Source organism: Eptesicus fuscus, chromosome 3, assembly GCF_027574615.1.
Source record: "Eptesicus fuscus isolate TK198812 chromosome 3, DD_ASM_mEF_20220401, whole genome shotgun sequence".
In the NCBI taxonomy this organism is placed as follows: Eukaryota; Metazoa; Chordata; class Mammalia; order Chiroptera; family Vespertilionidae; genus Eptesicus; species Eptesicus fuscus.
The window spans coordinates 71,566,181-71,591,276 of NC_072475.1; the positions used below are offsets into that span (position 1 = coordinate 71,566,181).

Genomic DNA, 25,096 nt, shown 5'->3' on the forward strand with positions numbered 1-25,096 from the left:
CACTTTGGTCAAGGGCTGACAAATCCCAGCCATGCTCCAGCTGGAAAGGATAGTTTAGAAGGAAAATCATGAATTCAAGAATCAGGTCATAAAGAGGTTTCCTTGAGGTTTTCCTTGAGGTTTCCTGCTATGGTGTTTGTTCTTTTTCTTGGTCAACATAAGGGAGAGCTAGGGATCCAATGGAATTAATTTTAATGCAGCCTTGGTTATAGCACCATGATTGCCCTTTCTTCACAGATTTGGGTTGGAGAGTTGCAAAAAGCAGTAAAGCTAGCTGAAGTAAACAATCTGTTTTCTTTTCTAGTCAGGTGCATACTGACTTTCTTTTTTGAAAGCTCTATTTAGAACCACTAGAAATATTACTGCTCTCAGGATTAGGCAAGCCTTTGAGAACCTCTGCTTTAGATGGGATCAGACCATTCAGTTGAATCAACTATTTGGCTTCTTTTCTTCTAGCGTTTCCTGTTATGAAATGTCTATTACCAGATTGGGAATGGAGTGTTAATTCTGATGGAATATTTTGACATTGTTTAGGATTAGGAACCAGGACATCTGATTCTGCAACTTAACTCTTTGCCTCTGTTGAACTTGGGAAGTTACTTCACTGGGTCCAAGTTACCTCATTTTACTTTGTATGAAAAGAGATTCCCGTTTTTATGTATTCTCCAGTATAACAAGCATCATGAGATCCTTGTGTACCAGTCTTTTGTAAAGGAACATATTTTGCAAATGTTAGTTGTCTTCCTGGTACGTTTAAGTGAGAAACTGAGGTGTTGAAGTTTGGGTGTCATGAGAGGGGTATCTGTGTGGTGCAACATAGGCAGGAGATGGCTAAGAGCAGAGTTTGGAAGTCTTTTCTGTTGAAAAATCTCTCCTCCATTGGAAATTTCATTTATTCACAATGGGTGAGGGTGATTTTGGGGTAGAGTGTAGGTCACTAAGAGGAAAATTGTAAACTTAAGACTTAAAGACCAGAAGATGGGTTGAAGATGGTTGGGAAATGAATACCAATCTCTGGGATAAAGACAAAGTTTGTGATTTTCTGTGTGATTGTTTCATCTTTGTATTCCAAGTCCCCTGATAAAATAAGAACTATGCTTACCATTGAGGCCATTAAAATGTGAGGGTGGTCTTTTGTTCTAGAGAATGTAGAAGATATTATCAAAGGTCTCAGACTTTTGGCTGTGCACCCATTTTTAATTTTTAAAATAGTTACAGAATCACAGTAAGTTTCAAAGATAGAACAGAGAGGTGCTGTGTACTCTTATCCAGCTTCACCTAGTGGCTACATTTTATGTAACAGAAGTTAAACGTCAAAAGCAGCCAGTTCACAATGGTACAATATGTATATATTTCTTTTTCTTTTTATCACGTGTACATTTCTGTAATGACCACCACAATCAGAATATAGAACTAACCCATTAATACAAATATCTGCCTCATGCAACCCCTTTATAGTCACCTGCTCCCTTACTATCCTTAACCTGGCAAGCACAATTTGTTCTCCATATCAATACATTGGTCATTTAAAAAAAATCTATCCTAATTAATAAAAGCCTGGAAGGAACCACAATGGCGGCATAGGTAAACACCTGAACTTGCTGCCTCGCACAACCACATCAAAACTACAACTAAAAGACAAAACAAATATCATCTAGAACCATGGGGAGGCTGGCTTAGTGGAATTTATACAACTCGAAGAAAAGAGAAAAGCACACTGAGACTTGGGGGAGTGAAGTGCAGAGGTGCTTACAGCGATCATTGTTCCTGCACGGTGACTCGGGACACAGAGACTTGGGGACCATTTTGCTCTGCCCTGGTCATTCCCTGAGACCCACCCAATTTACAACCCCACCCAAGCTGTGGGCAGAGGCATTTGCATATGAATAGCCAGGCCTTTCACAATCTAAAACCTAACAAACTGCAGCTGGGTCAGAGCCCCAGAACTTCCAAAAAAAGGCCCAAGGCTGGACTGCAGCTTGCATTGCTTCAGAGCTAGGCCTCATCTAGGCACCTCGAATACCCAAACAAAGAGGAAGAATCTACAGGTCTCTCTGTAGCTCCTGCTGGGTGGCCTCAGGCAGTGGCTGACTTTGCATACCTCCTTGGAGATCCAAGAGCCAGTGTACCCAGTGGTCAGAGTGGGACCTTCCAGATTACAACTCTTCACATCCATAAGAGACACACTCAGGGGGCAGACTCAGTGAGTGCCAAAGCCCCACTGAAGCAAGTCTTGCCCCACAACAGTGTCTCCAGCACAGAAGTTCTCCCATTGTAGACACAACTGATCCTCACAACCACTTGGCCGTATTAATTCCTCCCAGTGATACCAACAGCAATCAAGGCTTAACTTAACTGTGCACACAGCCCACCAAGGGGTGCACCAAGCATGTTCACCTCAGGTAATTAAGGAGGCTGAGTCACTGGGCCCTATAGGACACCTAGCACTCTATCAACACAGGGAAGCAACCAAAATGCGGAGACAAAGAAACGGGTCACAAATGAAAGAAATGGAGGAAAGCAAACTATTGGATATAGAGTTTAAAACCACAGTTATAAGGTTACTCAAGAATCTTCTAGAAACCTCTGAGAAATATAGAGAGACCCTCAAGGATATGAAAAGGACCAATTATAAATGAAGCATACACTGAATGAAATAAATAATAATATACAGAGTTCCAACAGCAGACTAGATGATCCCAAGTATCAAGTCAAAGATTTGAAATATGAAGAAGCAAAAATCACCCAACCAGAAAAACAAAAGGAAAAAAAGAACCCAAAAATATGAAGATAGTGCAAGGAGCCTCTGGGACAACTTCAAGTGTACCAACATCCGAATTATAAGGGTGCCAGAAAAAGAGAGAGAGCAAGATATTAAAAACCTATTTAAAGAAATAATGACAGAAAACTTCCCCTACCTGGTGAAAGAGATACTTAGAAGTCCAGGAAGCACAGAGAACCCCAAACAAAAGGAATCCAAATAGGACCACACCAAGACACATCACAATTAAAATGCCAAGGGCAAAAGACAAAGAGAGAATCTTAAAAGCAGCAAGAGAAAAACAGCGGGTGGTGGACCTGGCTGGTGGCATGGACACCACCTGACTCTGTCTGTGGGTTCCAGGGCACTATCAGGACCTGGCAGGCGGCATGGATAGCATCACAGGGTGCAGGCAATGATCGGGACTAGGTGGTTCTAGCAGGCAGCGCCTGATGCTGTCTGTGGGATCCAGGGAGCTATTGGGACCAGGCAGGCGGCATGGACAGTGCCTGATGTCACCCGTGGGACACCGGTGGAGCAGGCCAGGGTTGAACATTTTAATGAAAATGCGATGCCTGTGCCCTGCCCCACTGCGCCCTGTCCCTGGAGAGGAAAGGGAAGTGGGCAGTTAGGAGGCACTGGGGCTCTGAAGTGGCTGGGAACAACCTGTAGGCAAGCTACCAGGAAGAGGTGCTGAACCATGAGGATGCAGGGGGCTGGCTGATGGAGGTGAGCAAAGATGCAGATGAGGCAGCTCTTGCCAACACTGTGCTGGAAAAGTGCATCAAAAGCCTGATGGACAAAATCGCCTTTCCAAAGAAGGTGCATGTCCAGTATGCTCAGATCTCCGTGGAAATGGACGTGTTCTCCAAGTCCGACCTCTCCACTATGCTCAAGGACCATCCTCACCCAGTATGAGAATCTGGCTGCCAAGAACATGCAGAATGCCGAAGAATGGTATAAGAGCCGCTTCACCATGCTGACAGAGAGCACTGCCAAGAGCACCTACATGGTGCGGGCCAGCAACTGCTCAAGGCCAAGACCCTGGAGACTGAAGCAAGCTGGGGCATGAACAAAGTGCTGGGAAAGCAGCTGCAAGAGCTTGCGGATAAGCAGAACTCTGATGTTAGTGCTATGCAGGACACAATCAACAAATTAGAAAATGAGTTGAGAACCACAAAGAGTGAAATGGCAGGATACTTAAAAGAATACCAGGACCTCTTCAATGTAAAGATAGTTTTGGATATTGACATTGCAGCTTACAGGAAACTCTTGGAAGGTGAGGAGACCGGCTCAGTTTCACCAGCATGGGAAGCATAGCCAGCAGCTACTACCAGGTCTTTGGTGATCTGCCTATGGTGGTTTACAAACTAGCTCCTACTTGATGTCTGCTCACTCCTTCCCTTCTTAATACACTAGCCACGTCCAGGAGGAGCAGATCGAGGTGAAGGAGACGATTGAGGCTGCAAAAGCCGAGGAAGCTAAGGATGAACCCCCTTCTGAAGGAGAAGCTGAAGAGGAGGAAAAGGAGAAGGAAGAGGCTGAGGAAGAGGAAGGAGAGGAAGAGGAAGAAGGTGCCAAGGAAGAATTTGAGGATGCAAAGGAGGAAGAAGGAGGTGAAGGTGAAGGAGAAGATGCCCAAGAAGCTGAGGACGAGAAGAAAGATGAAGGTGCTGGGGAGGAGCAAGCAACCAAGAAGAAAGATTGAGCCCTCCTTTCCTTAATTATTTCAGGAATAATCCTCCCAAAACCAGGTCAACCCCTCCACCAACCAAGCAGTTGAGTTCCCAATACTATATGAATTAAGAAGTCAATATATATAACATTCTGAGGTGACATTAAATGTTATGCTATGACTTTTCTCCTTATGCAAAGTATCTGTTTGCTTGCAGAGTGGCTTCTTGGCTTGCTGCCAGCCTGTGCATGGTCCACGCTTATGAGTTCAGGATCTATGACAATGTGAATAATTCAGATGTTTACAATAAAAACACATGAATACAGGAATTCACTAATGTTAATGTTAAATTTCATGGAAAAAATAATCCTTTGAATCTTTGGTGGTTAGAAATTAAAGACCTCAAATCATGTGCAATAAACAGTAAATAAAGTTACACTGAATGACAAAAAAATTACATTAGGGGCCAGGAAATGTCAAAAGAACTGGGGAACCATTCCCAGATCAGGAAGGGAAGTCACAGGGTATATATTATTGCTACGAATACAGTATTTCCTACTACTTACAACATATACAATGTAATGTATTAGATGCCTTCCTATTGGATGAAGTATGTATTCTCATAGAGTAATACTGGTAGATATGTTATAGTTATGGCAGTATGTCATATCCTATCTATATTAATAAAAGGGTAATATGCTAATTAGACCATGAGACCTTCCAGATGTCCTTCTGGACAAAGCCATGGTGGCGGGGCTGAGGCAGAAGTGGTTATGGGTGATCAGGCTGGCGGGGGGGTGTAGTTGGGGGCAAGCAGGCCAGCAGGCAGAGTGGTTAGGGGAGATCAAGCAGGCAGGCAGGTGAGCAGTTAGGAGCCAGTAGTCCCACATTGTGAGGGGTTTGTCCAACTGCAGGTTTAGGCCCGATCCCACAGGGGTCCCAGATTGGAGAGAATGCAGGCCAGGCTGAGGAACCACCCCCTCCCCGTGCACGAATTTCATGCACCGGGCCACTAGTAACAAATAACCACAAATATGGCAGCTTAAAACCACTCCTATTTATTACCTCACAGATTTGTAGATCACTGTTCTGGTCACAGTGGGGCTGGGTTCTATAAGTGGGGTGTTGTCCAGGCTGCATTCTCATATGGGTCCTGTTCCAAGCTCACATGATTGTGGCAGAATTTAGTTCTTGGTGATGGCAGGACTAACGTCCCTGTCTCTATGTCTGCTGTGGGCTTTACTCAGATTCTAGAGGTTGTCCCATTCCTTGTCATACAGCCTCTTCCAACTTCGAGCCAGCAAAGGAACACCATCCTCTCATTGCACCCCTGTGACATGTTGGATTTTTTATGCCAAGAAGAACACATAACCTTTTCAGGGCTCACTTTACTAGGTCAGTCCTCTCCCAGGACAATCTCTTTTTATGAAGTCAATTGATTGAGGACCTTAATCACACCAAGCAAAATCCCTTTGTTCATGTGACACAATGATCCTGGGAATGAAATTCATCCTATTCACAGTGATTCTGAAAGGCTTCGTTTAAAAGTCATTTAGAGTCTAAATTTTAGACCATATTTTGTGTTCTGTAATCCCACCCTCTTCTGTCACAGAGTATCTCTCACACTTATTTCTGCACAGAGACTTGGAGACATCTAAGCTATTTACCATCTAATTCAGGAATTGCTTCTATCATACCCCAGGTAATTGGTCATTTAAGCTTTTTACCTACATGCTTGGCATAATGAGACTGTTACTTCCTTAAGGTCTCTTATCCAGCTATTCCAGTTCTGTAGGTCAAGCTAAAATTTGCAATCCTGCACGTTCTCACTTACTACGAGGGCTATAGTGATTCTATAGTGATTCTCTCCTGAGCTTATACTTCTCTAAGGTCAAAACCCCTTTGCCTCACCATCAAAAACATTCCAGCTAGTTTCCCAAGAGCTGAGGTGGTCACCCAGGTGGCCTTTTATTCACCTGACTTAAGAGTACTCCATTTTTTCTTTTTTGTTAGTCCTCAACCAGATCATATTTTTCCATTGCTTTTTTTGTTTTTTTTTTGTTTGTTGTTGTTTTTTTTTTGTTAGAGAATGGAAGGTGGAAAGGTGGAAGAGAGAGAGGGATAAAAGAAGGGAACGAGAAAGAGAGAGGGAGAGAGAGAGAAAGAGAGAGAATCATCCAAGTAACAGAGATACTTTCCGACACATACACTTATCAAACCTGCAATCAGGTACATGACTTTGTATGGGAATCTAACCAAGGACCCTTCCCTGCTCAAACAGATGCTCTAGCCACTGAGAAACTCCTGCCAAGGCAAGATTACTCCATTTTCTGCACAAAACTACATGAGGTACTCAGCCTCAGCAGCTCCCAGCATAAAACAGAGCATCATTCCAACTTTACGTGTGAAGGTTGTGGACAGTCCTTCCTGGTCACTCCTCAGCTTTAGGGGGTCCTTTGGTCTCAGGGACAGCTGGCAGCCTTATTTAGCCAACCAGCTGCCCTGTGGTACACAGTGTCCTCAATGCTCTAAGTCTGGTGGGTGATTCTGTATCCATATACGCAGCAGTTGGAGGAAAATCCAACAGTCCCTTTGGTAGCCTCAGGGTGTCTAAGCGGCCATTCACATCATGATCACCACAGTTATGAACCATTGTGTTAGTGAGATATCTCTTTTCCTTTCATTTTTTAATCATTAAAAAATAAGACTGTCAAATTTCACTAGATGAATGTTTGCCTCCACTCACATCAACACATTTATTAAACCCATTCTGTTTGCCCCAGTGCATGGGAAGTCTTAGAGGATGGAATACTTAAAAAATTCTCTGATTTTAAAGAAATGATAATGCTGAGGGAAAGAGGTTTACACTAGGAAACCATGTAAAGCGACATAGTATATAATGCACTGGGAGTGGAAATGTTATTTCCTGGTGTTATTACTATGAGGATGGAGTGCAATAGGAGATGCCATGGGTAGAGGATTTGGAGAAGTGGGGTGTTGTGGTGGGAAATTGCTTTCTTCTCCAGCAGGTAAGAGAAAAACAACCAATGGAGCAGACAGGCTATGTACCCATAAGAGTAGCCACCAGAGACTGGCTTGTGACAAGAGAGTTCATCATTTAGGATAAATGTTACTGGCAGTTTTACAAGGTCTTTTGCTTCAGTTTAAATGTCGTGCCTGTGTAATTCAGTGAGATATTGAAATAAAGTGAAGGGATTAACCGAAAAACATATATGCATAACACAGACCACTGTGTGGTAATAGCCAGACGTAAAGGGGTGGGGAGTGTAGGTGGAGGTTGTCAAAGGGAAGAGGGAATGGGGACAGAAGGATGCAGAGTGTAGATGATATTTCATTGAGTTGTACACTTGAAACCGGTATAGTTTTGGGAAACAATGTCACTCTGATAAATTCAAATTTTTTTAAAGGAAGGCCTTGTTTATACTGTGGCTTGGAGCCACATTTTGACTCCATTTTTTTCAAACAGGAGAGGACATTGGAGGGAGGAACCTGGGGTCCAGGATGGAGCAAGAAGGAGGACAGGAACCTTGAAGAGGGACGGGGACAGTGAAGACCCAGTGAGAGAAGGAACACACTCCAAGCCTCTCATGGAGAGGGACATCTGACCTTGGGTCTGGGATGCTGGTGGGAAAGGCCAGGCTTGCCTTTGATCCCTGGTCTTCTTCACCTACTGGCTTGGGGTCTTGGCTGAGCCTCAGGGAACTTGGATGAGTCCACGCATCTGAGGGTCTCCCTTCCATGGCCACATCGGGTAGGCTGGGAGCAGGTGTGAGTGGCCAGAGTTCCAGAGCTCAGCCTGCAGCCTGGGTGGAGGGTCTAGCCTGTGGTGGGCGGCAAGGCAGGCTTCTGACTGTGAGGCTGCTGGCTCCTCCAGACCCTGCCCTGGCTGGGAAGGCAGAGGCCGCCCCATTTGTGGGCGCAATGTGGCCCCTGTTGGTGCTACTGCTGCTGGGCTTGGCGAGCCTAGGTGATTGGCGGGAACCTGGCTCTGAGGGACCGAAGGTTGAGCACTGTGCCTGGCTGGCGCCTCACTTCCCTGAGGCTACTCACACCCGGCCTTCCTTCCTTCCTTCCTTCTTTCCTTCCTTCCTTCCTTCCTCTCTCTTCTCTTCACCTTCCCTGGACACAGGCACCAGGAAGACTCCACAGGGTACACTCCCTGGATAGGGTGGCTATTTCAGGACGCGTGGGCCCTGCACGCCTGGGTGAGAAAGTTGGAGGTCCGCTGGTACTCAAGCCCTTCCCTTCCCTCTTCTCCCTTTTCTTAGTCTTCCCCTGATGACAGCAGGCTTATCTCCTTCCCCCACTCTCCACTTCTAGACCCACACACCAGGAAGACGCCACACCACGCACCTCACACCCCTCTTCCTCCTAGGCACTTAAATGCACTGTGGATGAAGGGGGCGTGGCAGTGAGAGAGCCTGATGTCTTGCGAGGAAAATGCAAAGTCTGCAAGATGGTTATTTTTTTTCCTGTTTGCCCTCCCACATGAACATAGGAGGTAAGGGATACATACCTGATACAGTTAAGTTTTATTTCCAACACACCATTTAATCAGAAGAATTTTTGTATACCCCCCCCCTTTTGTTAAATTATTAAACCTTAGAAATAGACTTCTGGAAACTCAACCTCCCTGCCCCACCAACCACTTTAATAGAGTCCAAAGAGCACATTCACATTTAACAGCAATGGATTTTGCTTGAAATATGAAGACAATTTGCAGTCAAGTGGAATTTGGTGTTTTTCTACGCTAAAGGCTTTTGGTCCCAAGCTTTTGGAAACTTATTTTTTAAAAACGTGTGCTTCATATAAAATGAAAAAAGAATGTAATTTTTTTTGGTGTGACTCTATAGGCTATGCCTGTCACACTTCATATGCAAAGACCCTTTAGTTAACTTTTTCTAAGATGCAAGTTGAGCTTGAGTAACAGTAACAAGCAATTGTTACATTTAATTCTAGAATTTGAACTTCATTACATTTAAACTGTGGGCCTCTCCTATAGAGGCATACCTCATTTTATTGTGCTTTGCTTATTATGCTTCATTGATGTTGCCTCCACTAGCAAAAAGATTACTGCTTGCTTTATTGCATTACTCATTTTGTTGTGGTGGTCTAGAACTGAGCTTGAAACACATCTGAGGTACGCCTGTACATGGTAACCCTTCACAAACCCAGAGAACACCAGTTTCCATAAAAGAGGTCACAATAAAAGTTACACTGAAATTCAAGCCAAATTTTAACTTGACGTTTTAAGATTGTGATGGTTTTTTTGAGGCACTGAATTGGCTATAGCCTCAGTTATTTAATCAACCCCAGAATCCCTGCAATCAGCCCTTTATAATTTCTTTCCCTTGTAAATACAAGTGAAGGCAGGCAGAGAAAGAAAGTGAGCCAAGTGATCCCACCTGCTTGAAACCAAGGTTGTGGTTTATGACACAGAGGAGCAATGGATCGCTGGGAACTTCAACACTGTGCTGACTACCATACAGGAAACAAATGTGCCAGACAGAACAGTAAAGGGGGGTCTTAAAACAGCCCCCATGGGTCATTGAAGCTTTGCTGAAGTTAACAAACTTTAATACTTTTTAATTTTTTATTTTTACTTAAGAAACTAAAAATTTTTTCCTCACTTTATTTTACTTTTTATTATTTTAAAATTATTATTGCTATTATTTTGCCATTTTTAAAGTTTTATTTTATGTTATTTTTACTTGTTTAATTTTTGGTCTAGTGTTCTACATTCTATTTTTTCTTTTTCTTTTTTTATCATTATTTTACTCTAACTCAATTTTTTCTTTATGCCAACACTTTCTTCCTAACTTTCGCCTTTTTCATTCTTTACTCTTCCCCTGTTTCTGCTTTAGTTTTTCTCAATCCTTTCTTTTTCCTCACTGTTAAAAATTGATCTTATTCATAGATATAATTTCCTCTCCCCTGCTCCAAGTACATGCAAACTTCTCTTTTCTATTTCTTCACTAGCCAAATGTTTTTCTTTTTCCTTCTTTTTTCTTTCTTGTTGTTTTTGTTGTTCATGTTTGTTTGATTATTTGTTGTTTTTGTTTTCTCATTTTTTTAATTACTTTATTGATTAGTTGTTGTTTTTTTTAGTTTTCTCACCATATACATATATTTTTTCTTCCTTTTTCTCTCTTACCTTTTTTTTTTTTCTCAATATCATTTTAGCACTCTTTTATCTCCCATAATTATCTTTTTTCTGGTGGTCACCTTTATTTGGGGTTATTGGTGTCATGAATGCATTTGTGTTTTGTGCCCTCTGTGTTGTGTCTTGTACAGTTGTATATTGTACCTTTAAGTCAATGCGATACAGTGTGAGCCACATAACCAGACATCATGAGAGGAGTGAAAATGGGGAGACAAAGAAACAGCCCCCATAGGACAGAAATGGAGGAATCACTGGAAAAGGAAGTAAATGAAATAGAGGCAAGCAGTTTGTCACAGAAAGAATTCTGAGTAATGGTCATAAGGATTCTGAAAAAAATGGAAGACAATTCAACATGTGTAAGAACCAAGAGGAAATGAAGAATAATCAAGAAGAAATGAAGAATGATATAGCTGCAATAAAGAACTCAATAGAAAACATCAACAGTAGACTAGAAGAAGCTGAGGACAGCATCAGTTATTTAGGAGACAAGGTAGGAAAAAATACCTAAGCAGAGCAGTAACTGAAAAAAAAAAAGCTTAAGAAACAGGAGGAGAGCCTAAGGGAGCTTTGGGACAACACAAAACAAAACAACATCCACATAATAGGGGTGCTGGAAGGAGAGGAAACTGAGCAATGAATAGAAAACCTGTTTGAAGAAATAATGACAGAAATCTTACCTGCTATTGGGAAGAAAAAACACACACAATTCCAAGAAGTGCAGAGTCCCAAACAAGATGGACCCAAAAATACAGACAACAAGACATATTATAATTAAATTGGCAAACACCAACAACAAAGTAAGAATCTTAAAGGCTTCCAGAGAGAGACAGAAAGTTACCTATAAGGGATCTCCAATCAGATTCTCAACAGAAACACATCAGGCCAGAAGGGAATGGCATGAAATATACAAAGTCATTCAAGGATCTGAATCCAAGAACACTATATCCAGTAAGGCTATCAATCAAAATTGAAGGTGAAATCAGGAGCTTCACAGACAAAAAAGGACTAAGGGACTTTATGACCACCAAACCAGCAATGCAAGAAATGATAAAGGGACTTCTGTAAAAAGAAGAAATAGGAAGGAAACAAGGAACACGGGCGTAAAGAATAAAAATGGTGATAAACAAGAGTACCTATCAATAATAACTTTAAGTGTAAATGGATTAAATGTCCCAATCAAAAGACATAGGGTAGCTGAATGGACAAGAAAACATGGCCCATATGTCTGCTGTCTGCAGGAGACACATCTCAGAAAAAAAGAACTCATAGAAACTGATAGTGATGGGATGGAAAAAAATTCAGGCAAATGGAATTGAAAAAAAAGCTGGGGTAGCAATACTTATATATGACAAATTAGACCTCAAAGTGAATGCCATAACAAGAGATAAGGAAGGCCACTTCATAATACTAAAGGAAGCAATTCAAGAAAAAAATATAACTCTGGTAAACATATATGCACCCAATACAGGGGAACCCAAATATATAAAAAAAGAAAATTCTAGACCATATCAAGGGAGAGATAAACAGAAATACAGTCATAGCAAGGGATTTTAATACCCCACTAACACCATAGGATAAGTCCTCTAAACAAAAAATCAGTAAAGAAACATCAATTCTAAATGACTCAATAGATCAGATGGAATTAATTGACATCTTCAGAACATTTCACCCCAAAGCCACAGAATATACATTCTTCTTAAGTGCACATGGGTCATTTTCAAAGATAGAGCATATATTAGGACACAGGCAAAGTTTCCTCAAATTCAAGAAGATAGAAATCATATAAAGCATCTTCTCAGATCACAATGGAATAAAAGTAGCAGTCAACTACAATATACACAATGAAAAAAAAAATGAAACACTTGGAGGCTAAATAGCATGCTATTAAACAATGATTGGGTTACCAAAGAGATCAAAGAAGAACTAAAAAGCATCCTGGTAACAAATGACAATGAAACACAATCCAAAATCCACGGGTACATTGAAAGCATTCTTGAGAGGGAAGTTCATAGCTCTACAGACCTACCTCAAAAAACAAGAAAAAATGGTAATAAATTAATTAACCCTACAACTTAGAATTAGAAAGAGAGCAACAAGAAAAGCCCAGTGTAAGCAGAAAGAAAGAAATAATAAAGATCAGAGCAGAAATAAATGCTATAGAGACCAATAGAACAATAAAAAGGATCAACAAAACCAAGAGCTGGTTCTTTGAAAGGATAAACAAGACTAATGAACTTCTAGCCAGGCTCACCAAGAAGCAAAGAGAGAGGACCCAAATAAACAAAATCAGAAATGAAAGCGGTGAAGTAACAACCAATCCCAAGAGAAGGGCTGTGCATAAATGGAGAGAGACTAGATAAGAAGTATAAATTTGGAAGGCACTGGGGGAAGCCTTCTCTAGCGGAATGGGCTCTCAGAATGTCTGGACCCATGGCTTTTTATTCACACATTTTTCCCTTTAACAAAGCAGATATACATATCAAAGGTAAGGTTTGGTAAACAATAAAGGATTATCAGGTTAGGGGAATTGTCCTCAGCTGTCTGTTTGGCAATGGGAATAATATGCAGCTCTTCAGTCCTGCTGAAGATGTCCATCAACCTTCTGAGGAACTTCTCACATTTATTATGCTAACTACTAACATGCTCAAAGTCACTAATCACCAGAGAGATACAAATCAAAACAACAATGAGATACCATTTCACATCTGTCAGAATAGCTATCATCAACAAATCAACAAAGAACAATTGATGGCGAGGATGTGGAGATAAAAGAATCCTCGTGCACTGCTGGTGGGAATGAAGACTGGTGCAGCCACTGTGGAGAACAGTATGGAATTTCCTCAAAAACTTAAAAATAGAATTCCCATTTGACCCAGTAATCCCACTTCTAGGACTCTATTCCAAGAAACCAGAAACACAAATCAGAAAGGATATATGCACCCCTATGTTCATAGCAGCACAATTTACAATAGCTAAGATTTGGAAACAACCTAAGTGCCAATCAGCAGATGCGTGGATTAAAAAACCATGGTACATCTACATAGTGGAATACTATGCCGCTATAAAAAAGCAGGAATTTTTGCCATTAACAACAGCATGGATGGAACTGGAGAGCATTATGCTAAGTGATATAAGCTAATCAGAGAAAGATAAATATCACATGATCTCACTCATATGTGGGATATAATGATCAACATAATTTGATGAACAAGAATAGATCCAGAGACAAATGGCATGAGAGTGGGTGAGGGGTTAGAGAGCAAACCAAGGACATGTATGCATGCATATTAGCATAACCAATGGACACACAGGCACTGGGGTTGTGGGATCTTACCATCAGTAGTGGGAATGGCAGGGGGATGGTCAATTGGAGAAAAATGAGAATTTTATATATTGTTTTAAAAACAAGGGTACTGTTTTCAATTAGATTAGAAAGAACTGCTAGAATAGTGCTTTTGGGGATAGGATTTCTGTTAGTCATAGTTAAGATCATGTATAATAAGCACTCATTTACATAAAATATTAATGTGCCAAAGTCACTATTGAGTCATAGAATTCAGAATTTATGTTGCTATAGTTAATAACCTATGAAAGCAAAACAGAATAGATACCTTATGCAGTTGAGCTATGTTAATCCTATCTAATAAAGAGGGAATATGCAATGACCCTCATACTGTTGCAAAGATGGTAGCACCCACAGACAATAAGGAGGGAATATGCTAATTGACTGCCATGCCATAAAGATGGCAGTGCCCACAGCCCATAAGGAGGTACTATGCTAATTGACTGCCATGCCCTGAAATATGGCAGCACCCACAGCCACAAAATGGCGACACCCAGTCCCCCTAAGCCCCACTAGGGTGGCAGGCAGGTGGCAAAGCCAGGCCCACCTGGCTGCACTTCACGCCTGCCTCCAGAACCCTCCAGTCCCCTCACCCCACCAGGCACCCAGGCCCAGCTTGAGCTGCAGGTAAGCCTTGGATGGCAGCTGCCTAGCCGCCCAGGGCCACCCGAGTCTCAGGTAACCAGGGCCAGCCGAGGCTTGAATTGCCAGCAGTGGCAGTAGCAGAGGTGTGATAGGGCATCGCCTTCTCCTGATCGCCGGGTAGCCTCCTGCCCCTGAGGGATCCCATACTGTGAGAGGGGGCAGACTGGGCTGAGGGATCCCCTCCAGTGCATAAATTTTCATGCACCAGGCCTCTAGTTGTTGTATAAAAACCAATGAATTTCTGTGTGTTTAATATCCAATATAATAAAAGCCCAGCTATTGAAATGGTGGAACAACCAGAACGACCAGAGACCAGAACAACCACGGCCCCTGGCACTGGCCAGCCAGCCACCAGTGAGCAGTTAGGGGTGATCAGGCAGGCAGACAGGCAGAGGCAGTTAGGGGTTATCAGGCAGGCAAGCAAGCATTTAGGGGTTATCAGGCAGGCAGACGAGTGGTTAGAGGCGATCAGGTAGGCAGAGTGGTTAGGGTTGATCAGGCAGGCAGGCACAGGTGGTTAGGGGTGATCAGGCAGGCAGGCACAGGTGGTTAGGGGCGATGAGGCACTCAGGTGAGTGGTTGGTGCAAGCAGGAAGGCAGGCAAGTGGTTAGGATCCAGTGGTCCCGGATTGTGAGAGGGATCCTGGATTGTGAGAGGGTGCAGGCTGGCCTGAGGGACCCCCACATTTCCATGCACAAATTTTGTTGACCAGGCCTCTAGTTTAGTTATAAAATGCCACATGTGAAGAGATCCTTACAGCCTTAGAACACAAGAAGTTATAAAGCAAGGTATTTGAGAGACTGAGTTTAGAATCTAGAATGAGGAAGACAGTCCATGGTCTTTTATGGTCATTTGTACTCAGATTTTGCTTTTACTTTTGTTACCAGTTGCGGTTACTGCCTGGGATCTTGGTTCTTTCTGTCAATGCACAAAAGAGTTTAAGATCAACAGAAAATAAAAGTAAAGCAAAATGGGGTTTATTGAAAATACATTCCAAATGAGGCACCAGTCAGTCAACAGAGTGTGGGAGACAAAATGGTGAGAGCAGCCAATGGCAGGGCTGTTGTAGCTCACTGGGAAGTCAGAGAAAAGGGGGCTTTGGAGACAGGTCCTGGGGGTGATCCCAGGATGCGCTGAAGCTGCCCATTTCTCCCCTGTATACCAGCCTGGTTCCCCCAACTGCCCTCCCCTGCTGGCCATCTTGTGGTGACTATCTTGTATCCACATGGGGGCAATCCTCTTTGACCACATGGGGGCAGCTATCTTTTATGTTGGAGTGGTGGTCATTTTGCATATTACTTTTTTATTGGATAGGATTAGTTCAGAGTTCTAGTAAGGTCTATTGGCATGAGGTCATGTCCTTTTCCTCTGAGCTTGGGCCCAATACAGGCAGGCTACAAACCTGCCAACTGTCAGTCTGCTGGACCGTCCATGGAGAGGAGGTCTGAAGGCAGAGTTGGTCTAACCCTTGTTCAGGACCCCAGGACAGAACCCACCCCAGCCACTCATTTAATTTCCTACACAACACTTTCAGATTCATATACAAATGACTGGTAATCAAATGCCATTTACTAATAGCCACTACAGTTTCAGTTGACCTTAGTAGTAAAATAAGTTATCTAAAATGCCCATTCCATCTAATTACAGCCAAACTGTAACCTCCTGTATTGGTTTACAAGATGCAGACTGAATTATTATGTTCCTTCCCTCTCCTATGCCCCATATATCTGATTATACTTTGATTAAAAGCACATCAACATTTTTAGTGGTATTCAAAAACTGGTAAATAAAACCTTCCTCAAATAATGACAGTATATGAACTGTCAGTAGTTATATGATTTTTCAAAGTGAGTTTTTAAAATCAAGGGTACACTTGATTAAAAAAACAAGTTTATTTTCTAAGTGTAATAATAATTTTGCTTGCTTTAAATAAGATGTTTTCTTTTCTCCTAAAAATATGTTACTTTTAACACGTGTCTATTTTTGAGGCAGTAACTGCCTATGTAAAAGTCTTTATTTATGGCTCTGCCTCAGTACTTTAGAGGCAGTGTGTTAAAGCATTATCCTAAACTAGGGGCCCAGTACACAAATGTGTGCACCTTGAAAGGAACTTGGGCCATGAGGCTGCGGTGGGCACAGGGGCGAGTCTCACACCATCGTCTGCCCCCCCACCTGGCCGCTCCCGCTGTGGGCCCTGGTACCCACTCTGCTGGCAGCCTAGTTCCTTCTGCAGCTGCTCCCATGTGCTGAAGTTGCAGGACCTACTTGCACCTGCTGATGGCACAGCACTATTCGGGCCAGCACCAGCAGCAGGTGGGAGTAGAGCCAGGGTCTGCATTGTCAGTGGATGAGAGCAGAGGCTGCTGCACTCTTTGCACCTCATGAGCAGGAGATGAAGTCCTCAGGGGTGATCGGGGCCGGCAGACACTGCTTGTATCTGCTGAAAGTGCTGAGCGATTGGTACCAGTGCCGGGTGATGGCAACAAGTGTGAGTGGTGGCTTCTTTGCCAGCTGATGGTGTGAGTGGGGCCGGCACTGGCAGCAGGTGTGATCACCTAGCAGGACCGCAGTGCACAGGAGAAAAGAATTTTCAGTAACCACCAGAGGCTTGCCCCATGACAGCGACCAGTGCCTTGCATTGGTCTGGCACTCCAACTCACCTGCTCCAACATCCCACCACTGTTGATGCTCACCATGTTATGTGTGCACCCCCTGGTGGTCAGCACATGTCATAGTGATCAATTGTTCAGTTGTTCCTCAGTTCAGAATATTTGCATATTAGGGTTTTATATATATAGATGCCTACTATTAGGACATTTGCTCATGCTGTCATCTGTATTTGGAGAGATGCTTTATCTTTGCCACAGAGTTGTTAATGGAGATTTGAAAGGCTAGGTTCTAAAGATGAAAAATAGGTGTTTTTCCCAAAAGTGATAAATATTTAGAATCCAAAATTATCACATATATTTAAAACTGTTGGTATTCCTTAATGTTGATTCACTGTGGCTACTATAGGCATTGTCTTTAATACATTAATGTTATTTTTGTGACACAATTTTTATAAAGCTGTTTTATCAACTTTTAGGTTGTGCTGTCATAACTTTTTATACAAGATTTTAAAATTCTATATTTTTATATCTTGTATCTAATAAATGAACTCAGGTGATCATGAAGCTAATTTCACTTGCACAGATATTTTTCTATGATAAAAGAAAATGAATAATAGTGTAGAGACAATTTTGCTGAAGTCCTTGTGATACTAAACATTGTAATACTAAAAACTACAGAGCACCCAGGAAATTTGATTCTGACAGACCTAGACTGAAACAGTAGAACCAGGATTTCTCCTCTGTGTGGTAATGTGGAGGTGAAACAGGAATCAGTAGAGACACCCTCCTCTACTTCCTTCCATTCCCATGGAGCAATTGTATATGACTCCATATCTGGTCAACCCAGGGATTGAGAATATTTATGCACTAGAGTCTCGGTACATAAAATTTGTGCACAGGAGGGAAGTGAGTGTCCCTCAGCCCAGCCTGCACCCTCTCCAATCTGGGACCCCTCGAGAAATGTCCAACTACCCATTTAGGACTGATCCCACCTGCCTGTTTAGGCCCAATCCCAGGGGAATCAGGTCTAAAGAGGTAGTCAGACATCCCTCTAACAATTCAGGACTGCTGGCTCCCAACCGCTCGCCTGCCTTCCTGCCTGGTAGCCCCTAACCACTTCTTTTGCCTGCCATCCTGACCACCCCCTAACTTCTCCCCTGCTGACCCAATTGCTCCTAACTGCCCTCCCCTGCCTGCCTGGTCACCCCCAACTGCCCTCCCCTGCAGGCCTGGTCCCCCCACAACTGCCTTCCCTGAAGACCTGGTCACTCCTAGCTGCCCTCTCCTGATGGCCCAATTATCCCTAACTGCCTTCCCCTGCCAGTCTGGTTGCCCCTAACTGCCCTCCCCTGCCAGCCCGATTGTCCCTAACTGCCCTCCCCTGCAGGCCTGGTCCCCCGCAACTGTCCTCCCCTGCAGGCTTTATCCCTCCGAACTTCCCTCCCCTGCTCTCCTGGTCACCCCTAACTGCCCTCCCCTGAGGTCCTGGTCACCCCCAACTGCCCTGTTCTGCAGGCCTTGTCCCTCCCAACTGCCCTCCCCTGCTGGCCCCGTCACCCTTAACTGCTCTGTCCTGCATGCCTGGTTGCCCCTAACTGCCCTCCCCTGCTGGCCTTATCGCCTACAACTGCCCTCACCTGCCAGCCATCTTTTGCCGGCCTTCTTGTGTCCACATGGGGCGGCCATCTTGTGTTGGAGTGATGGTCAATTTGCATATTACCTCTTTATTATATAGGATATTTCAATGTGTGTCACACTTATGGGTTAAAAGACAAGGCAGGAAATAGGGCAAGTGATAGGTCGATCAAAAAACTTTTTTTTCCCTCTATTAAGCTAACTATGTGCCCCCTCGCTATGCTCCAAGTACTTTGCAAGGCCTTCCTGGACATAGAGACAAATTTTAGGCTCCATGACTCTTAGTAACATAAAGTGTAGTTACTAGGTAGCAGGGATTTTGTTATTTTTTATTCTTCAGTGGTACTAAATATGTTTTAGATATTTGATAAGGCCTTAATTCTAGATGTTGCTGCCCTTCCCTCTATAATTCTAGCTTAATCACTTCAGTTCTTATAAGGCCACTTTACAATCTAGAGGCAATTACTTTGAGTCAGAACTAAAGGCATTGTGGACACCCCCACTTTACCCCAGTCCTTGTTTTATCTCTATTGAGGAGGGATATGACTAAATCCTCTTTTATGACCCTAATTCTAACCCCATTCTTTTTGAAGCTTCAGTTTTTCTTTCTAGGCTCAAGGTCTATGGCAAAACAAATTCATTTCTAGCAGGTATCTTTACTGATGAGCATTGCTTCATTTACCTTAGTGACTGCTGGGATTTCTTACCCCATTCTGAACATCCATTCCAAGTGGATAATTACTATCCTACTATGCTATAAAAATAGTATTGATATGTGGTGTAGACTCTCCCAACATCCCTATTTCATCTTAGATAACCTTCATCACTTTCTCCCTTCTCACCCTATTTCAGAAGTATACCTATTCACCTACTTAAGGAAAAGATCACCTGTCTATACCTCTTTCACTTCCACCACCTTGGATACCTACTTAATCAATTTAATTTTTCAGTTTTGTATCTTAGATATCCCCTTCTCCATTGGTTTTTTCACCATAGCTTGCAGACATGCTTAAGTTTTACCCCATATTAAAAACAACAAAATAATAAAGAAAGAAAGAAACCAAAAAATCTTACCCTGTTCCTGTCTCCACAATCCTTCCAATATCACCTTCTCTCTCTGTTCTCTTCCACTGTCAAATTTAATGAAAGAATAATTGCCTCTCCTTTCTCCCCTCCAATTTTCTTCCCAATGCAGTAAAACTTCTCATCCCACTAGTCTATTGACATTTTCCAGATACAGTACCCAGTGATGTAATTTTTAATCTAGAGGCTATTTGTACTTATTGCACTTTGACATCTGAGGTTGTTCATATCAAGAAACTTTCTGTTTTTTAGATTTTTAAAATGTTTTATTGATTTTTTACAGAGAGGAAGGGAGAGGGACAGAAAGTTAGAAACATCGATGAGAGAGAAACATCCACCAGCTGTCTCCTGCACATACTGGGGATGTGCCCACAACAAAGGTACATGCCCCTGACCGGAATTGAACCTGGGACCCTTCAGTCTGCAGGCCGATGCTCTATCCACTGAGCCAAACAGGTTAGGGATCAAGAAACTTTCTGGATGTCTATAGTGAAGATCTTTGCTGAGTCACCTACTTCTCACTTTCTTAGTTTGTTCCTTTTTAACTATTTGTTCTATAATCATTGGTATTCTCCAACATTCAATTCATTGATAACTCCTCTGTTGCTTTGAAAGGACACTCGGGGCAATCATGTTTATACTCATGATTTCAATTATCAGCTATAGTCTCTGAAGCTTTCACATATTTAGAAAATGTTCAATAAATGGCAGCTAGAGTTGACTAACTTTGGCTCTTCCTGCCAAATTAAGAAACTTTTCCATCTCGCCTGCAACTGACTTAGTTGAAATTTTGCATTGAAATATATAGCTTCATGATTAAATAATCGGGTCTATGGAAGTAAGAAGTAAAGGGTTCTCTTGAAATATGGAAGAAGAATGAATCCTCTCTGATACCAATTTTTTGGGTATTCCTTTCTTGGGATTCATATTTTAACTTTTTTTATATTCATAAGGAATGTAATGAGGCATACTTGCTGGATCCTGGGTTTAATCCATAGGCTACCAAATGAAGATATTGTCCTTGCTTTTCTACCCTTTCTCCTAATGAGGAGTCCAATTAAATCGGGTATTAATGACAACATTTAGTAATAAGAGTAGTGACAGCACTTGAGAGGGATTCATAAGGAGAGGATGAATATAGTTCCATAGTGGTACAGAAGGGGAACAGGATTAAACATCTGAACTGTGCTTTAGAAGGAAGATCCAAAGTTAGTCACCTCTAGCTGCCACTTATTGAACATTTGCTAAGTATTTGAAAGACATTGAGATATAAGAACGTTGTGTTCCTTATCTCATTAAATCTTAACAAAATCTCCAGGAGGTATATACTATCACTTCTCATTCTATAGATGAGGAAGCTGAGGTGCAGAGGTTAAATAATTTGCCTAAGGTTATATCTCTAGAAGGGGCTAAGGCTTGAGCCAATGTCTGACTCAAAAATATTTGTTCTGACCTATACACCCAGAGAAGGTCAGGCCTCTAGGCTTTGGTAACATGTGCAAAGGCATGGACATGAGAATACATGGGCATATTCATGGGATTTCAAGAAGGTCAGTATAATTGGACCTTAGTTTGGAAACAAGGAAGGACAGGAGGTGTAGGTGAATAGGGCCTCGAAGGACCTAGTTTGTATTCCATGCTAATACACTTACAATATAGGCTGAAAAGATGGAGTGGGATTGATCTCTCCCCCTTACCCTCACCCTCTGCTACTTTTCTTCTGAGGTATGACGGTCTGATCAATGCTTCTCTGTCTGTAGATTTGTTTTTGTTCATCAGTTTATGTTGTTCATTACATTCCCCAAATGAGTGAGATCATGTGATATTTATTTTTCTCTGACTGGCTTATTTCACTTAACATAATGCTCTCCAATTCCATCTATGCTGTTGCAAATGGTACGAATTTCTTATTTTTTACCACAGCATAATATTCCATTGTGTAGATATACCACAGTTTTTTAGTCCACTCATCTGTTGATGAGTACTTAGGCTGTTTCAAAATCTTAGCTATGGTAAATTGTGCTGCTATGAACTTAGCGGTGCATATACCTTTTGTAATTATTGTTTCTAGTTCTTGGGATATATTCCTAGAAGTGGGATCACTGGGTCAAATGGGAGTTCCATTTTATTTTTTTGAGAAAACTCATTACTGTTCTCCACAGTGGTTACACCAGTTTGCACCAGCAGTGCAACAGGGTTTCTTTTTCTCCTCATTCTGGCCAGCACTTGTCATTTGTTGATTTGTTGATGATAGACATTCTGACAGGTGTGAGATGGTACGGCATTGTCGTTTTGATTTGCATCTCTCAGATTAGTGACTTTGAGCGTATTTTCATATCCCTTGGCCTTCCTTATGTCCTCTTTTGAAAAGTATCTATTTAGGTCCATTGCCCATTTTTTGATTTGGTTGTTTATCTTCCTTTTGTTAAGTTGCTTAATTATAGTGCAAGGGTTTTTCAAGTGATGGATTATCCAGGTGAATTTTATTTGAATTTAATTAACAACACTAATTCTATTTAAATGTATTCAGCTTTAAGATTTTTGTATATTACAACAAATAATGTAGTGCAATTAGAACTTCCTGTATTCTGTAGGAAATCCATTCTCTAAGCATAAGTTATGAAATTGTCGAATAAGCAAGCTAGCGACATGGTGAGGCCATCTTGGCTTTTAAACAACATTGGGAGAAAAGACAACATTGTAGGCAATCAGTAATGTTGAAATGAATTAGTGAATATATGCAATTAGTCAACATCCTTAGGGAAATCCAATCTAATAAAAGGGTAATATGCAAATTGGTCACTTCATCACAAAGATGGGGGCACCCATAGCCACAAGATGGCTGCACCCAGTCTTCTCAGCCTAGGCGGAGTCCCCCAGTCCAGTGGGGGCTGCCACTGAGAGGAGGCAGTGAGAGCGTCCTGGCAGAGTGCTTGCTTTGTCGCCCCGGCAATGCCCTAGTCACAGCCGAGTGCGGGCAGGGAGAGGACACGGAGGTGGGGCGGGGGGGCACCTCCCTTGGAATCTGCACGGTTCCCTCCCAACTCCAGCTGAAGCCGCATAGCTTCCGTGGAAGCAGCGAGGCTCCTAGCAGGACATTGCAGGTCCTGCTGGCTTCTGCAGAAGCGGCAAGTGGCCTGCTGCATGCGATATAGTGCAATGGGCTACTAGTAAAATATAGTTGTTCAACCCTCTCTTCCACAAGGCATAAATCCATGGCAGAACAAAATTTATTTCTCTCTCCATGAACAGGATTAATTTGCATTATTATCAGAGTTCTACAACCTACAAATACAGTGAAAGGACAGGCCCTTCAAAAGCAGATATTCCCAAAGGACCTGTCAGACAATGCCCAGATCCCCATTGAAAGGACACTAGCTAAGTTTCAAAACTGACACTTTTCTTTTGACACTTTTCTTCTTTTCTAATTCCAACATCACAACCACTTTCTTCTCTCTTTTCCATCCCCCATTTTGTAAGACAAGTGGTAGTTTATCCTATAGAGAAATGTTTAATAGGATATACTTACTTAGTAGCAATATCTGTTCTTGATTTCAACTATTTCCCAGCTTTATTTTGATTGGTTTATGCTGTTTAGGAGGAAAAAATACCTGTAATATATATTTGAAAATTTTGTTTTATACTTTCAATGAAATATGGGAGTGACAAAATGCTTTGCAATTGTGTATAATTCTTTATAGTATTTGCATACCAAATGCCCATTGCTGTCTGTATTTTGCAATGGGAAATAACCAGACAATATTTTCTCTCCTTAGCATTCTAAGATTTTCCATCTAAGAGGAAAGATGTGAGGTGATTCATCCGATTTACTTTTTATATTAAAGTCCAGATAGCTCAACACATTGCTTGGAAATGCAACCTAAAGATAGAGATAAACTTCATATGGGTTTAGCAAGTTCTGTTTGGAGTCAGTATATAGAAGTTGAGACTGAATATAATATTTGGTTTGATTTTCTGTTCAAAAATTTTCCATGGTAAGAACAAGATTTTTCTACGTACAGTACATCAGTAAGCAACAATGATGACTTTAAAGCTTCTGATGCCAAATACCATACCTGCATCTTACAACACACATTGCTGAATTTATTGCCAATGCTCTTGGTAATGTATCCTTTGTATTACTGAGAATGAATAAGGAATAGTTACAATGGTGTCGACCATCTGTGCATGTTAATAATTTGTTTCACTTTTTCACCTGGTCTGCTTCTCTCTGTAGCTGCACTGCTTAGTTAAGAGGACAATTGAAGCATTACTCTTTTATCTTAAGGATTTGTAACATCTCTAAGACCTTACTCTGTAGAATTCTATAGTGAAATGAAACTATTTTCCTTTTTTTTTTCCAGTTAAAACTCAGCTAATATTTACTACAATCAAATCTGTGGAATACACCAATGACAATAAGACTGTTCTCATCCCGTGCTTAGTCACGAATTCGGCGGCAAAGAGCCTTAAAGAAATGTTTGTAAACTGGAAATTCAGAGACAAATACATTTTCAACTATGATGGAAATAAAAACAAATTCAAGCCCACCAGTGAATTTTCAAGTGCATACATCGTACCAGGTGCACTACTAAGAGGCAATGCCTCTTTGATGATGGGCAAGAGCCAAGCTGTCCCAGGAAACTACACTTGTGAAGTATCAGAATTAACTAAAGAAGGCAAAACCACCATAGAACTGAAATATAATGTTGGTAAGAATTTTAAAATCTTCCCTTTTATATGTGCTGCAGTAGCCTAATCCTATTAGAAACTGGGCACAATGGGGCTAAGGACTCCTTTGAATAAAAAAGTAGTTTATGACTAGTAGATGATTATGTAATGTTTAGCAGCTTTAAGATCGTAAGTTTTACATGCTCTTCTACTTTTCATAGTAAAACTACTTTGCTCTGTTATTTGTGTATTGTCAGGTTCCCAACTTTTGTCTAAAAACTGTTCTGCTGGCAAAGAGGTCCAGGCATCATTTAATCTGCATTTCTGTTTGCTGCTATCAAAAGTACTATCTTTCATGTGATTAATTTTCCATAATCTTTTCAATGATGTACCTTTTTTTAATTACTGGCACTTTGGTCAAGGGCTGACAAATCCCAGCCATGCTCCAACTAGAAAGATAGTTTAGAAGGAGAATCACGAAATCCAAAA

General features: G+C 41.8%; 1 protein-coding gene and 1 long non-coding RNA gene across 7 annotated transcripts in view; one reads left to right on the top strand and one right to left on the bottom strand.

Moving 5' to 3' along the window:
- The window catches only part of LOC114229545 (uncharacterized), a 154,729-nt gene that overhangs the window by 28,489 nt on the left and 101,144 nt on the right, over positions 1–25,096 (top strand). For all 6 annotated transcript variants that reach the window (XM_054713993.1, XM_054713994.1, XM_054713997.1 and 3 more), the window contains exon 4: positions 24,301–24,648. In XM_054713993.1, coding sequence (XP_054569968.1) covers positions 24,301–24,648 — 348 coding nt within the window. The remainder of the gene's footprint in view (positions 1–24,300; positions 24,649–25,096) is intronic.
- LOC129148600 (uncharacterized) overlaps positions 1–25,096 on the bottom strand; it is a 64,948-nt gene that overhangs the window by 28,480 nt on the left and 11,372 nt on the right. The window lies entirely within an intron of this gene.